General features: G+C 36.7%; 2 protein-coding genes across 5 annotated transcripts in view; both read left to right on the top strand.

Annotated features, from left to right (window-relative positions):
- The window catches only part of LOC103972977 (probable allantoinase), a 45724-nt gene extending 42569 nt beyond the window's left edge, over positions 1-3155 (top strand). For all 3 annotated transcript variants that reach the window (XM_065169009.1, XM_018821236.2, XM_009387403.3), the window contains 2 exons: positions 1483-1581; positions 2728-3155. In XM_065169009.1, the coding sequence (XP_065025081.1) occupies positions 1483-1581; positions 2728-2856 (228 nt within the window). In that variant the 3' untranslated portion in view covers positions 2857-3155. The remainder of the gene's footprint in view (positions 1-1482; positions 1582-2727) is intronic.
- Positions 3156-4405: 1250 nt separating this feature from the next.
- On the top strand, positions 4406-10918 carry LOC103972978 (WD repeat-containing protein PCN). 2 transcript variants are annotated; one of them, XM_065168990.1, is made up of 12 exons: positions 4406-4698; positions 4791-4934; positions 5768-5888; positions 5955-6071; positions 6147-6210; positions 6426-6539; positions 6629-6791; positions 7692-7845; positions 7950-8512; positions 8731-8912; positions 9369-9629; positions 10240-10918. In XM_065168990.1, the coding sequence occupies exons 1-12, from the start codon at positions 4531-4533 to the stop codon at positions 10541-10543; spliced, it is 2355 nt and encodes a 784-aa protein (XP_065025062.1). In that variant the 5' UTR covers positions 4406-4530; the 3' UTR covers positions 10544-10918. The 2 variants fall into 2 exon arrangements, with proteins under 2 accessions (XP_065025062.1, XP_009385680.2); XM_009387405.3 differs by having other exon boundaries at positions 4407-4698; positions 5768-6071.
- Positions 10919-12162: the final 1244 nt, after the last annotated feature.

The following is a 12162-nucleotide window of genomic DNA, read 5'->3' as shown; positions in this document are numbered from 1 at the left end:
TGGTACGAAACATATCACAATATAATAATTCAAATCATTTCTTTGTAGATAATTCAATATTAACAAAAGGATGGTCCGGAGTGTACCACAAAGGTACTCCTCAAAGCTCGAAAAAGATATCAGTATTCTTTTGTAATTTAGATTATTTTCGCTAAAATTATACTAAATTTATATTTATTTTAAACCAAAAAGCCCTAATCTAATATTTTTTTATTTTCAAGTATTTTTGGAGTTATTTTCAATGTTTTTTAGGCATACCGTCGGTACGTCTCGGTACGTACCATACCGATCATTGGTCGGTACACTGGTACGGACCAAAATTGCAAGCCTTGGTCTTACGTATATTGATGCATTAATACAATTTCACAGTTAATAGCTAGTTTATGTCTGTTAACAATAGCTTATTATCCTACAATTTGTCTTGTTTAAAATCCACATAGGACATTGCCACTTCATGCTAGTGCCCAATCCTGTGTGGTATGAAGCACAGCGTGGATAATGGACAAAACCCTTTTATTTCCACTGGAACTAAAATGAGTTTGAATATAAGATTTTCTTTTGTGAGAGGTTAAGTTTTCATCTTCGGATGCTAATCATTTTATTAAAAAAACTCTAATCAATAAATACGGAATATTTATTGATTGCTAGGTGTTCTATAACTGTATATTTATCATGTACTGTATTTATCATGTACTGTAGAATCTTCATTAGCAAAGCTATCAGAAAGAATGCTTACAACATCTCATAATTCATTTTTAAGCTTTGACTTTGTCATAAATTCATAATTTAGAGCAAGGTATGCAATACTGTACCGTACCGATGTTTCGAGGTTGGCTTGGTACAGTACGGTACCGGCGTACCGAGTGGTACACCAGGGTGTACCGAGCGGTACACCAGGGCGTACCGAATAGTTTTATATATTTTCTTCCTACTGTAGCACTGTAGCATGTTCCGTCCGGTACCAGGCGGTCCACGTACCGGTATGCCGTCGGACCGGTACATACCGCCCGTAACGGGCGGTACCATTCGGTATTGCATACCATGATTTAGAGTAAACCTTGTGACATTCAGAATATCTGACGACTGATTTCAAATTATTGGAAATAAATATACAAAAAACTGTTCCGTTCTAGACAAGACAACTGTGGATGAGATTTTTCTTCTTGTCCTCTTAATATGTAAATCTTTTACCAATCATGGATGCAGTCCTAATCTGGAACTGCACCAAAATAGTGCATGCTAAAATCAGTCAGATTGCTATGCATGTTATTAGTAATATATATGGGCACAGGAACCATCTACATACTGCACTGGGCAACATGGCCTACCTGGACAATCCATGTTATAAGATGTCCTGGGAACATGGAACTATGGAATATGCACAAGAGGTGGATGGTATTTTTGGTTCATATGTATCACAGTAGAGATGTCACATACATATTAATATTATTATGCTGATAACTTTTAAATGATTTGTTTCAGGGTGCCATCATATTGGGAAATGATGCAGATTTTGCTGTATGGGAACCTGAAGTGGAGTTTGAACTTGATGAGAACTACAAAACATACCATAAGCATCCGGTATATGTTTGTTTCTCTTAAAAATCTGTTTACTACTCTGCCACTTAAGGCGCTCATCATTGTCAGATAACCCACTGATTTGTTTAACACGTATGAGTGGTTCCTGGTCATCATTGTTCGTCATTGTCAGATAACACATTTAATCAGAGTCTCTAAACTAAGTTCACTTATGTCAATAGGATATTTTGTGTTGCTAATAAGACCATCTGCAGAATTTGAGGGAACTTGGTAATTGATACAGGTCCCCATATCTGAAGTTACTGTGTATGTCATTGTTTTTGTTAGACATAATTAAATGGTACACCTTACAAGCATGGACTCTGCAAATAAATTTGATTGTGACCCCAAACCACAAATATGCTTGTGCTCCAATGCCCCTCTGCAATCCCATCATTATTATTTAGCTCTAATCATGATTCGTGTGGTTTTCATGGCACGTTATATTTAATGTGCCAACCACCGATGTGACTACGTTCTTCTGCACAAGCAGTATGATTTTCTTTCAATAAAAAAGTCTTTTATTAGAAATTATAGAAGCATCGTGACTTGTCAGCTGAACCATTATAAAGCATGATCAGAAGCTTTACTTTTTAACACCTTCAAGTGGATTTAGTTTTTCTCATAATAAATAAACCATGAATGAAAAATTGTCATTAGGCTTCTTGTACTGATGATATCTGAACAATGAATGAAAGCAAGGGCATCTCAACTCCAAATATACTAACTACTTAATACACTACGAAGCTGTTTCTACGGTGTATTTTTATTTAGCAAGAGACATATACCATAAATATGTGTTCCTTTAAATATGTAAAGCAGTGGCCGAGAATTAGATTGCATCATTCCTGAAAAGGCATCTTGTTGCATGCCAAAGCTTGACAGACAATAGGGACTTTCAGGATAAGTCTTTATTTGGAATTAATGATCATGATGTTTCTGCTTATCAAAAAGAAAAAAAATTGGTGTTTAGTGATGTTCTCTCATCCCTGTGCTTTTGATTCAACAGCTTTTAACGATATAAGCATATGGCTTTTTCCTGAGAGCAGGTTCCATTTGTATTTTATAAGAATTTGAGTCCTTATACCATCATTCTTCATCAGATCTGGTTTGTTCTTCCTTGATATAATTGTGGATCTCCTTATGCAGAATATCTCACCCTATATAGGAAGGAGACTCTCGGGCAAGGTTTTGGCCACTTTTGTGAGGGGAAATCTTGTGTTCAGTGAAGGATCACATGCACCTGCAGCCTGTGGTTCTCCAATCCTTGCAAAATAGGCAACAGTGACAAGTTACAAATTAGCTTCCTTCTTGGAGACCAATCATCAATTCCAATAAGATGCGAGGGAATTGAAGATTCCTGAGCTTCCACCTGCAGTGGCATCTGTTAGTGGAGAAAGGTGGAAAGAAGGGTAAGAGCTAGCTTTCTGTTCATCAGCCAAACATGATATTTGGAAAGTGATGTTTGGTGAAATCGTACTTGATTCATCATAGAATAATAGGGAAAACACTTTTCTCCCATGCAATGCTTTGGCTTGTGATAGATATACTCGGAAAGATATCCGGATTCCCTTTCATAGATTGAGTATCTATTTCACTTAATAGAAAACAGAATAACGCTCATCATTAGCTTAGACACTTCTATAGAAATTAATTTCACATATATTTGACATCATATCCGGCTATCATCTTCTGTCTCTTTTTTTGGTATCACTAATAAATAATTATTGATAATATTTCTCGTATGAAACAATTGCTGTTCTTAAAAATGATGTAGAACTTATTGACACAAAATTGATATTGAAAATAGAATAAATGTGAGATTCTTCTGTTTTTCGTTTTTGGCATACATATAATGGCCACTACAAATCCTATTTCTTAGGAAAAATGCCCTGTTGCTGTGTAGGACTATACAAACAATAGTTTATTTTTGGTCAAATTTAATTAATTCGATAAATGTTCAAATAAATATCTCTAGTAATTTTTAACTACATCCTTTTAATTTCGAGTTTCTAAAATTTTATTGGAAGTTTAAAAAATAGTAATCAAAGAAAAGCATTTCAGTGAGTCTCCACATTTACATGAAAATTTTGATATAAAGAAAAGGTTAAATGATTAATTGACCACATAGAGAACGTTTTTCTTCCATTCGACGGGCATCTTTGCAAGAAATCCATATTTGTAGTATTGATGAAATCATATGTATTTAGGTATTTATATGTGTGTGATGTATGTATGTATGTATGTCTGTGTATGTGATGTGTATGTATATGTATATGTATATGTATATATATATGCATATATTTATATATTTATATATATGTATATATATATATATGTATATGTATATATATTTATTTATGTATATATATATATATATATATATATATATTTATATATAGTATATATGTATACATGTATACATATATATGCATACATACATGTATACATGTCTACATGTATACATATATATACATACATACATATATACATATACATACATGCATATATACATATATATACACACATATATATATACACACACATAGATATACATATATACACATATATACATACATACAGATATACATATATATATATACATACATATACACATATATATATATATATATATATATATATATATATATATATATATATATATATATATATATATATATATATATATATATATATATATATATATATATATATATATATATATATATATCGGAGGGAAGGCCTTAGGCCGCGACTTAGGTCGGGCGATATGTGGCGTGTGCCGTACTGGTCGCGTAACTTAGGTTGCTACAAAGAGATTTGCGTGAACCGCTTCTTAAAGGGCAGGGTTTGGCGTCTCAAAACCATCGTCATTGCGGCGTCCGGCCGCCATCGCGCTCCTCTGATCTCGATCACAGATTTTGACTTGGAGATTCTTCCGTGATTCTCCTCATGGAAAAGCTGCGAATTCATCGGACTAGCTCGGTGGAGTGGAAGCCGTCGGCGGTGGTGGCCTTGGCCACTAGCGCGGACGGCTCGCAGGTGGCGGCGGCGCGGGAGGACGGGTCCGTGGAGATATGGCTCGTTTCGCCTGGTTCCGTTGGATGGCATTGCCAGCTTGTACGGTTCATGGGCCGTCGTGGTGTTGGTTGTTTCTTGTTCTTGTTGCCCTAACTATTTTCTAAATGTTAATCTATGTGTTTTCCCTGAAGACGGTTCAAGGAGATCCTAGTCGGAGGATTTCTTCGTTGGTCTGGTGCCGCTCGAGTTCGAAGAGCGCCGGCCCTGGACGGTTGCTGTCCTCGAGAATAGATGGGTCGATATCAGAGTGGGATCTGTACTCGCTAAACGAAAAGGTTCGGTTTTTCTTTTTTGTTTTTGCATTAAAGACCCGTTCTTGCCTCTTGTTGTACTTGCTGAAACTACAATTCCGCATGCTAGCAATGTAGGATGCAACTGGTCAATGCATCAAATTTGCTCAAATTAGTCACCTAGCCTTGTCACAAGTTTCTTGTGCATGAATTTGCAACTTGATCTGGGCGTTTTACATAGTGTGACTTCTATTATAGTAAATTTCTGTAAGGTGAATCATGTGCTGAGAGCTGCACTGATGATTTGAAACCATGAAAACTAGTTTCAAGAACCTAAGAGTTACTTATTGTGTCCCTATTGTCAACTTCAACTTACATGTGTTATGACTCAATTAAGTACAGTTATGAGCCTTCTCAAATCAATGGAGAGTTATGAGGGATTTATTAATATATTTCATGAGTATGAGAAGAGTCGGACATTTTTGAATTACATGAAACTTCTTGCAATTGCATAAGGTGAGGAACTTTTTCTCAAAAAAGAAAAAAAAAGAGGTTTCAGAGCCTTATGGTTAAGGACCAATCAAAGTCCATATTGGCCACAAGGGCCAAGTACAGATGGAACCTAAGACAGGACAAATGTGGAAACTGCAGTGAGGATCCATTTCACTCTGTTATTAACATCTACTTAGCTGCAGTATTGAGCATTACATATTAAAAATCTAGTTGAAGCTGTAATGCTATCATTAAACGGGCTGGTGTTTTTTTGCTTGATTAATTTTATCATGCAATCTCAATGGATTAAGAAATTTTGCTGTTTAATGTTCATTTGTTTATAATACTGCAATACTCAGATTGTCCTGTTAATGTGGTTCCTCTAGATCGCACTAGATTCGATTGGAGTCTCTATCTGGCAGATGGCTGTAGAGCCTTCTGTTGATTCACTGCAATCAGAGAAGACTGACTCTGGACTTGTACCAAATGGTTGCACAAATCATGATGGTCAGAGTGATTCTGAATCTTGTCTTAATGATGATGACGATGAATCTGATGAGCTTCACACTGTAGCCTCTCAGACATCTAGTCAACGTTTGGCTGTTGCCTGTGATGATGGTTGTATCCGAATGTATAGCGTCTCTGATAAAGATGGGTTGACTTGCAGCAGATCTTTCCCCAGGGTTAGCGGTTAGATTCTTAACCTTATTCCTCATTATTTTTTGTTATTTCTATTATGAAAACTTGTTATTTCCTTAATTGCAGGGCAAATTTTGAGTGTTACATGGAGCCAAAATGCAGAGTTGATATTTTCAGGGAGCAGTGATGGGTATGTTCATTTGTTAATGGTTGTACTGTATATTATATATGTTAATCTTGTTACCCTTTTGTATTTGTATGTAAGCCCAATCCTTCCTTGTTAGCTTCATTCTGTGGTGTGTTGACCTTTCGTCATGTACTACTGTTTTCTTCTCGGCCATTATTTTTGTGCTATTTAGAACATAATTTTACAGGATCATGTTGTTGTCCTGATGGTTCTTGCAGTTTCATAAGATGTTGGAATGTTACATCTTTCCACGAGACATACCGCATTACAGTTGGGCTCGGAGGTTTGGGCAGTGGACCGGACCTTTGTGTGTTGTCATTGCTCTTCTTAAGGTAATTAAAAAAATGCTATAGTTATTTGGATGTCTATGTGAAACTCCTTTCTAGCCAATTCTTCTCTCATCCACAAGCTATTCTATTAGGTCTGGCACACTTATCAGTGGAGATAGTACTGGGAGTGTTCAATTCTGGGACAGTCACCATGGAACACTTGTGCAAGCACTCACTTATCATAAGGGTGATGTGAATGCTTTAGCTGCTGTCCCTAGTCAAAACAGGGTGTTTTCTGCTGGTTCAGATGGACAGGTACTGAGTTCATATCATTATCATATAAGTGGCTTTCAGTTGTTAAATATACTTAGCTTCCAATGTACGTTATTGGATTCTTTTGGTGGATGAAAAAAGAAGGCTTTTTTACCTAGTAATAAATATGACATACCTATTTGTGAATCAGGTATTCAATCGTGTCTACAATGTTTGTTATCTTTCTACAATTGCTTAATGGCTTAATCTCAACTTTACCACTTTGAACATGGGACCAGCTTAAGCAGTGTATAAAATTAACAAGATGATCTATCAAGCATAATTATGAACCATAGCATATGAAATTTATTTTCTTGCTTAGACAAAATATAGGCTTCAGGAAAGGTAACATATTTGTTCTTTTTTGCTAGTCAAAGAGAATGAATGATCAAGAAAACAAGAAGCTAGATTTAGAGTAGTGATGGCTTATCTGTAAGCTGAGGACACCCTCGATAATTAATTAGTGTAGTTGCAGTGACTAACATTTGGAGTTGGTTGAGCTGTAAGATCTACCTCTGAATTGCTATGCTTCAATGCACAAGACTCTAGAAAGCTTGAAGCGTCTGTAGCAGTTCAAGTATCACCCTTGAGTTACAGTTTTATTTGTTCCCCACTGCACTGTGAAGGATCTTGAATATGCTCTTGCAAAGTTCTTCTCTTTCATTTTTGGTCATAATAATCATGTGTATTTGCTTCATTGCTCAATTTGTCATGTAGATATATTCTCACATGATATATAGAAGGTAGATCAACACTATTTAGAGGGAAGCTTTGATTACACCATGCAAAATCATTGGTTTAGCTTATTCTTGTATTCTTAACTTGTAAATACAGGTTTAGATCTATGAATCTAAATGTGTTATTGAGCTGTAACTGATAAACTTCATTCTCATGGTTGTCCAGGTTATTCTTTATAAGCTTTCGACTGATATGATTAGTACGGAGAAAGAGGGGCTTCCTAAGGAAGAAATGGTTAAATGGACCTATGTTGGATATATAAGGGCTCATACTCATGATGTAAGGGCATTGGCAATGACAGTACCAATTAATAGAGAAGGTTTGCTAATATGAACCACTAATGAAGTGTTCAATTTTTTCTTGTTTGCATTGCACTCTAAACATCATATTGAACTTGTGTATGTTCCATAATTTCTTTGATAGATACATTACCTGATGAGAAGGTGCACAAGGTACGTCGTCAAGAGAAACCCATCAGTTTTAGTTATCACAGATGGGCACATCTAGGGGTCCCAATGCTCATTTCTGGAGGCGATGATGCAAAGTTATTTGCTTACTCTGCTAGAGAGTTCACCCAATTCTCACCTCATGATATTTGCCCTGCACCTCAGCAGCCATTGATAAAGTTGGTGAATAATACAGTTGTACATGGGGCTTCAACAATGCTTGTTCAATCCTCTGGCGCATTGGATGTTTTGCATGTCAAGTTAAATGGTAAAGAGGTGGCGACACAACTTCTTGCTCGGGTGAAAAGCAAAGGATCCAGAAAAATTGTTTGTAGTGCAATAAGTACTTCTGGAATGCTCTTTGCATACTCTGATCAAGTAAAGCCCTACCTCTTTGAATTGAGAAAACAAAAAGTTGGAAAAAGCAAGTGGTCTATTGTCAAAATAAAGTTACCTAAGAGGCTGTTGCATGCGCACACTATGATTTTCAGTGCAGATTCCTCACGCCTGATGCTAGCTGGTCATGATAGAAATATTTATGTAAGTTAATTTTGTTTTGTAATTGAGGATTTAGGGCAGATTTAGTCAGCTGTTCTAAGTGAACTTCTTAGTTTTGTTTCTTGATAGCTTATTTATTGTCTTTACTGCCTTGTTTATGCATGGGTTTGAGTGGCACAGATCTTTTGCTAATACTTCTACCGTGTCTCATTTTACTTCTTATCAATTATCACTGATGTTGAGCGTGTTTTGGAGAACAGGTTGTGGAAATCAAAGGATCAGAGCTAGTTCACACTTTTGTCCCTCAAAGGAAGTTGGATAATTTGAAATTTGCACCCAGCGAGCCTCCTGTTACCAAAATGTTCACTAGTGCAGATGGGCAGTGGTTAGCTGCTATTAATTGTTTTGGTGACATCTACATATTTAATTTAGAGATAGACAGGTAAGTTGATTTAGCTATAATGTCATTTACTGATTTGAGTCCTATATCATTTGCAGTTATATACAAATTTCACCAACAGTTGACTATCTTTTCTGATATTTATTATAATCTTTTGGGGTGGGAGAGTGAGAATTTTTAAATAGTCTTTTTGAAATTATTTCTTTTAACTATCTTTCAATTGGTCAAGTGAATAATTTTTGCTGGAACTCTGGATGTTTGAGTATATTCTATAAATTGTTTTTTTTTTAGCCATGATTATCATCAACCTGGAAACTTTATGTTGAGAGAATTTGTATATCTGCTGTGTGACACCTTTTCTTTCTTCAGTTGGCCTAAAAACTTTGCATGTGCCTGTTACAGATTAACATCCCTTTTGTGCCTCTATTTTTTCATTTGCTTGTTAGTTCAATTGTAATAGTCTTGGTTGATCGAGACAGTTTTATTGTCGTTTGGCAGGCAACACTGGTTCATATCCAGGTTGAACGATGCTTCTGTCACTGCTGCCGGTTTTCCTCCTAAAAACAGTAATGTGTTTGTCGTCACAACATCTTGTAATGAAGTCTTTGTGTTTGATTTAGAAGCAAAACAGTTAGGTGAATGGTCAAAGCACCACAGTCACCATCTTCCTCGAAGATTTCAAGAATTTCCAGGAGAGATCATTGGCCTCACTTTTCTGCCTTTCTCCTTATCATCTTCAGTTATCATATATAGTGCAAGGTATGATTTGTCTTCATTGTTTAGCTTTAGTAACATGGCTGATTTTTCATGGTGGTACATAAATGTGCACTTGTATGTTAACTTTCATAAAGCAAGGAAATTAGGTTGAACTATGTCTTGTCTGAGAACTGCTTTACTATTACTTTGAGGACCAACAAATTAAGCAATTATTTTATATTTAGTTGTTGCTTTTACCAAAAGCAGCAACTCTTTGATATTTAATGTGTTTTGCTCACTTGGGAAGTTCTTTTGTTTGCATTAGCATACTTCTTTGAATAATGTGGCACTGACATTTAGTAAATCTTTGTAAATAAAGATCATTATAGTCGAGAACCTCTCTAATGAGTTGAAAGTAAAATTGAACAATCATATTTGTTAACTGCTCGAGGTGATTCAGTGAAATTAAATCTGGAAAGATTTACTTGTGTTATTTTGCATCAGGCTGCCAACTAGTGTGAGATCAACGTCTTCATTTGTTTCATTATATTTTTTTGATATTATATTTCATCGCAAAGGATTTGACTTTTATTGTCTGAAAGGACATTTGTCCACCAACACTAGTGTTCAGGGGGATCCTTAATCATGTTTTGACCTTTTCTTATCCATACAGGGCGATGTGCTTTATCGACTTTGGGTTGCCAGTTGATCAAGATGATGAAAGCTCCATTCATTCAGATCTACCACTAGAGAAAAATGATTATAACAAAATTTTTGGAGGAAAGCGAAAGCGAAAATATCTAGAACAGAAATCTAAACCTTTTAACAAAAAGAATTTTGATTTTTTTGCATTCAGAGATCCTGCCTTATTCGTGAGTCACATGTCAGATAATTCTCTTCTGCTAATAGAGAAGCAGTGGATGGAAGTTGTCAGGAACTTTGATGCCCCCATTCACAGACACATATATGGAACATAACACCAGATTGTGCTGGCATTGCCGCAGAAACAAGTGAGACATGCCGTGACCAAGTTTTATCTTCTTTTCTGCATCAGACCAGGCTTCCGCAACAGTATATCCTTACAAGTATTTATCTACAGTTCCAGATTCTTATCTGTTTACGGGAGGAAGTTTTGTTTCCATCAGACAGGTAATTTAGTATCTGTAAAATGAGTGAACTGATAATAATCGAGTAATTGTTCTTCTATGTTCACTTTGAAGATTATCATTGTGGCATCAAGTTTTTTCTAGGCCAAACAGGTTATTAGCTAATCCATGGAAGGAAAGCATTGTTGTGTACTAAGTGAAATGTGTAAAGCTGAACAGCACTATTGATCGAGCTTGGCTTTTTTACCTCTCCCTATGTTCAATCATCATTCGTTATGTGCCAGACCGCAGTGTTAGATGAGTTTAACACAGGTTAAAAGTAATGTCTCCTCTCCTCCCCTTGCCAGACCTCAACAGTTATTATCAAATGATGTTACTGCTACAACATAAAGATTACTTATTACAGTGTATTCACGATATTTTTTGCAGTGTGTTCGTGATGCACTAATTATTACATTATGAAATAGAATAAGATTTTCTCTCTCTCTCTCTCTCTCTCTCTCTCTCTCCATGTTTAATGATGGAATCATATTATGGCTTTTCTTATCTGTTAACGATAGATCAACGGTATCTATCGAACGAAGGGTGACGGGCGTGGTTTACGCTTCGTAGGTGGCTCCCATCAGCAAGGTCGGCAGCTCGGCCTCGGATGTTCGATCCCCAAGACGCTTCGCAGGGTCCGAGCGCGTAGGACGCCAAACGTGCGATACGTGTCAACGTTGCGTTCGCGCCCAGGCTTCCGTTTGCATAACTTTGACTTTGTGGTCAACCAGGCTGCAAAACACCCCATTTTTAGTACATTCTTCCCCTTTTTAGGTAAATAAATATGTAGAAATTAATTTCCCAATCGAATGAATAGATTATGCTGAGGATTAATATTTGGGGGATTTAAGTGGGACGGATTGTTGTGATGATGTATGTATGTGGATTTGGGATTAATGTGGTGCAGGTTGGACCATATGATGGATGGACGGGGCATGGCCGTACGTGACGACGATTAGCACGCGCTTATGGAGTGTGATGCCGATACATAAACCTTCTCGACATGTAGCAGAAGATTAAAGGCATTTGGTAAAAGCACATCACTAATGGTCATAAATTAGCATAACGCAAGTGGTAACGCAGAGACTGACGATTGAGATGGATTTATTGCTTCGTCAAAGGCGCATTTGCCATGGCGACCGGGCATCATCCGCAGCGGTCGGCCCTGCAGATCACTGCATACGGCCGGTTACATCCCACGGCAGCCACAGCAACGGCGATGACCCCAGCAAGCGAGGTCACATTACCAGTATGCGTCCCAGGGAAGAAGACAACGGGTTTTCAGAGGTCACATTACCAGGGTAGAGGATAAGGGTTTTATTTAGATGCATCGGAATTCCCCTGCACTAGAGGAAAATGACTATGATGATAATGGTGGATAGTCACATTCTCTAGAAAAGTGATCTACGGAAAGCTTGAAAGAGTTTCAAAACCAAACAAGATGGATA

This window comes from Musa acuminata, chromosome BXJ1-4, assembly GCF_036884655.1.
Source record: "Musa acuminata AAA Group cultivar baxijiao chromosome BXJ1-4, Cavendish_Baxijiao_AAA, whole genome shotgun sequence".
In the NCBI taxonomy this organism is placed as follows: Eukaryota; Viridiplantae; Streptophyta; class Magnoliopsida; order Zingiberales; family Musaceae; genus Musa; species Musa acuminata.
This window is presented reverse-complemented; position numbering and strand designations above follow the sequence as displayed.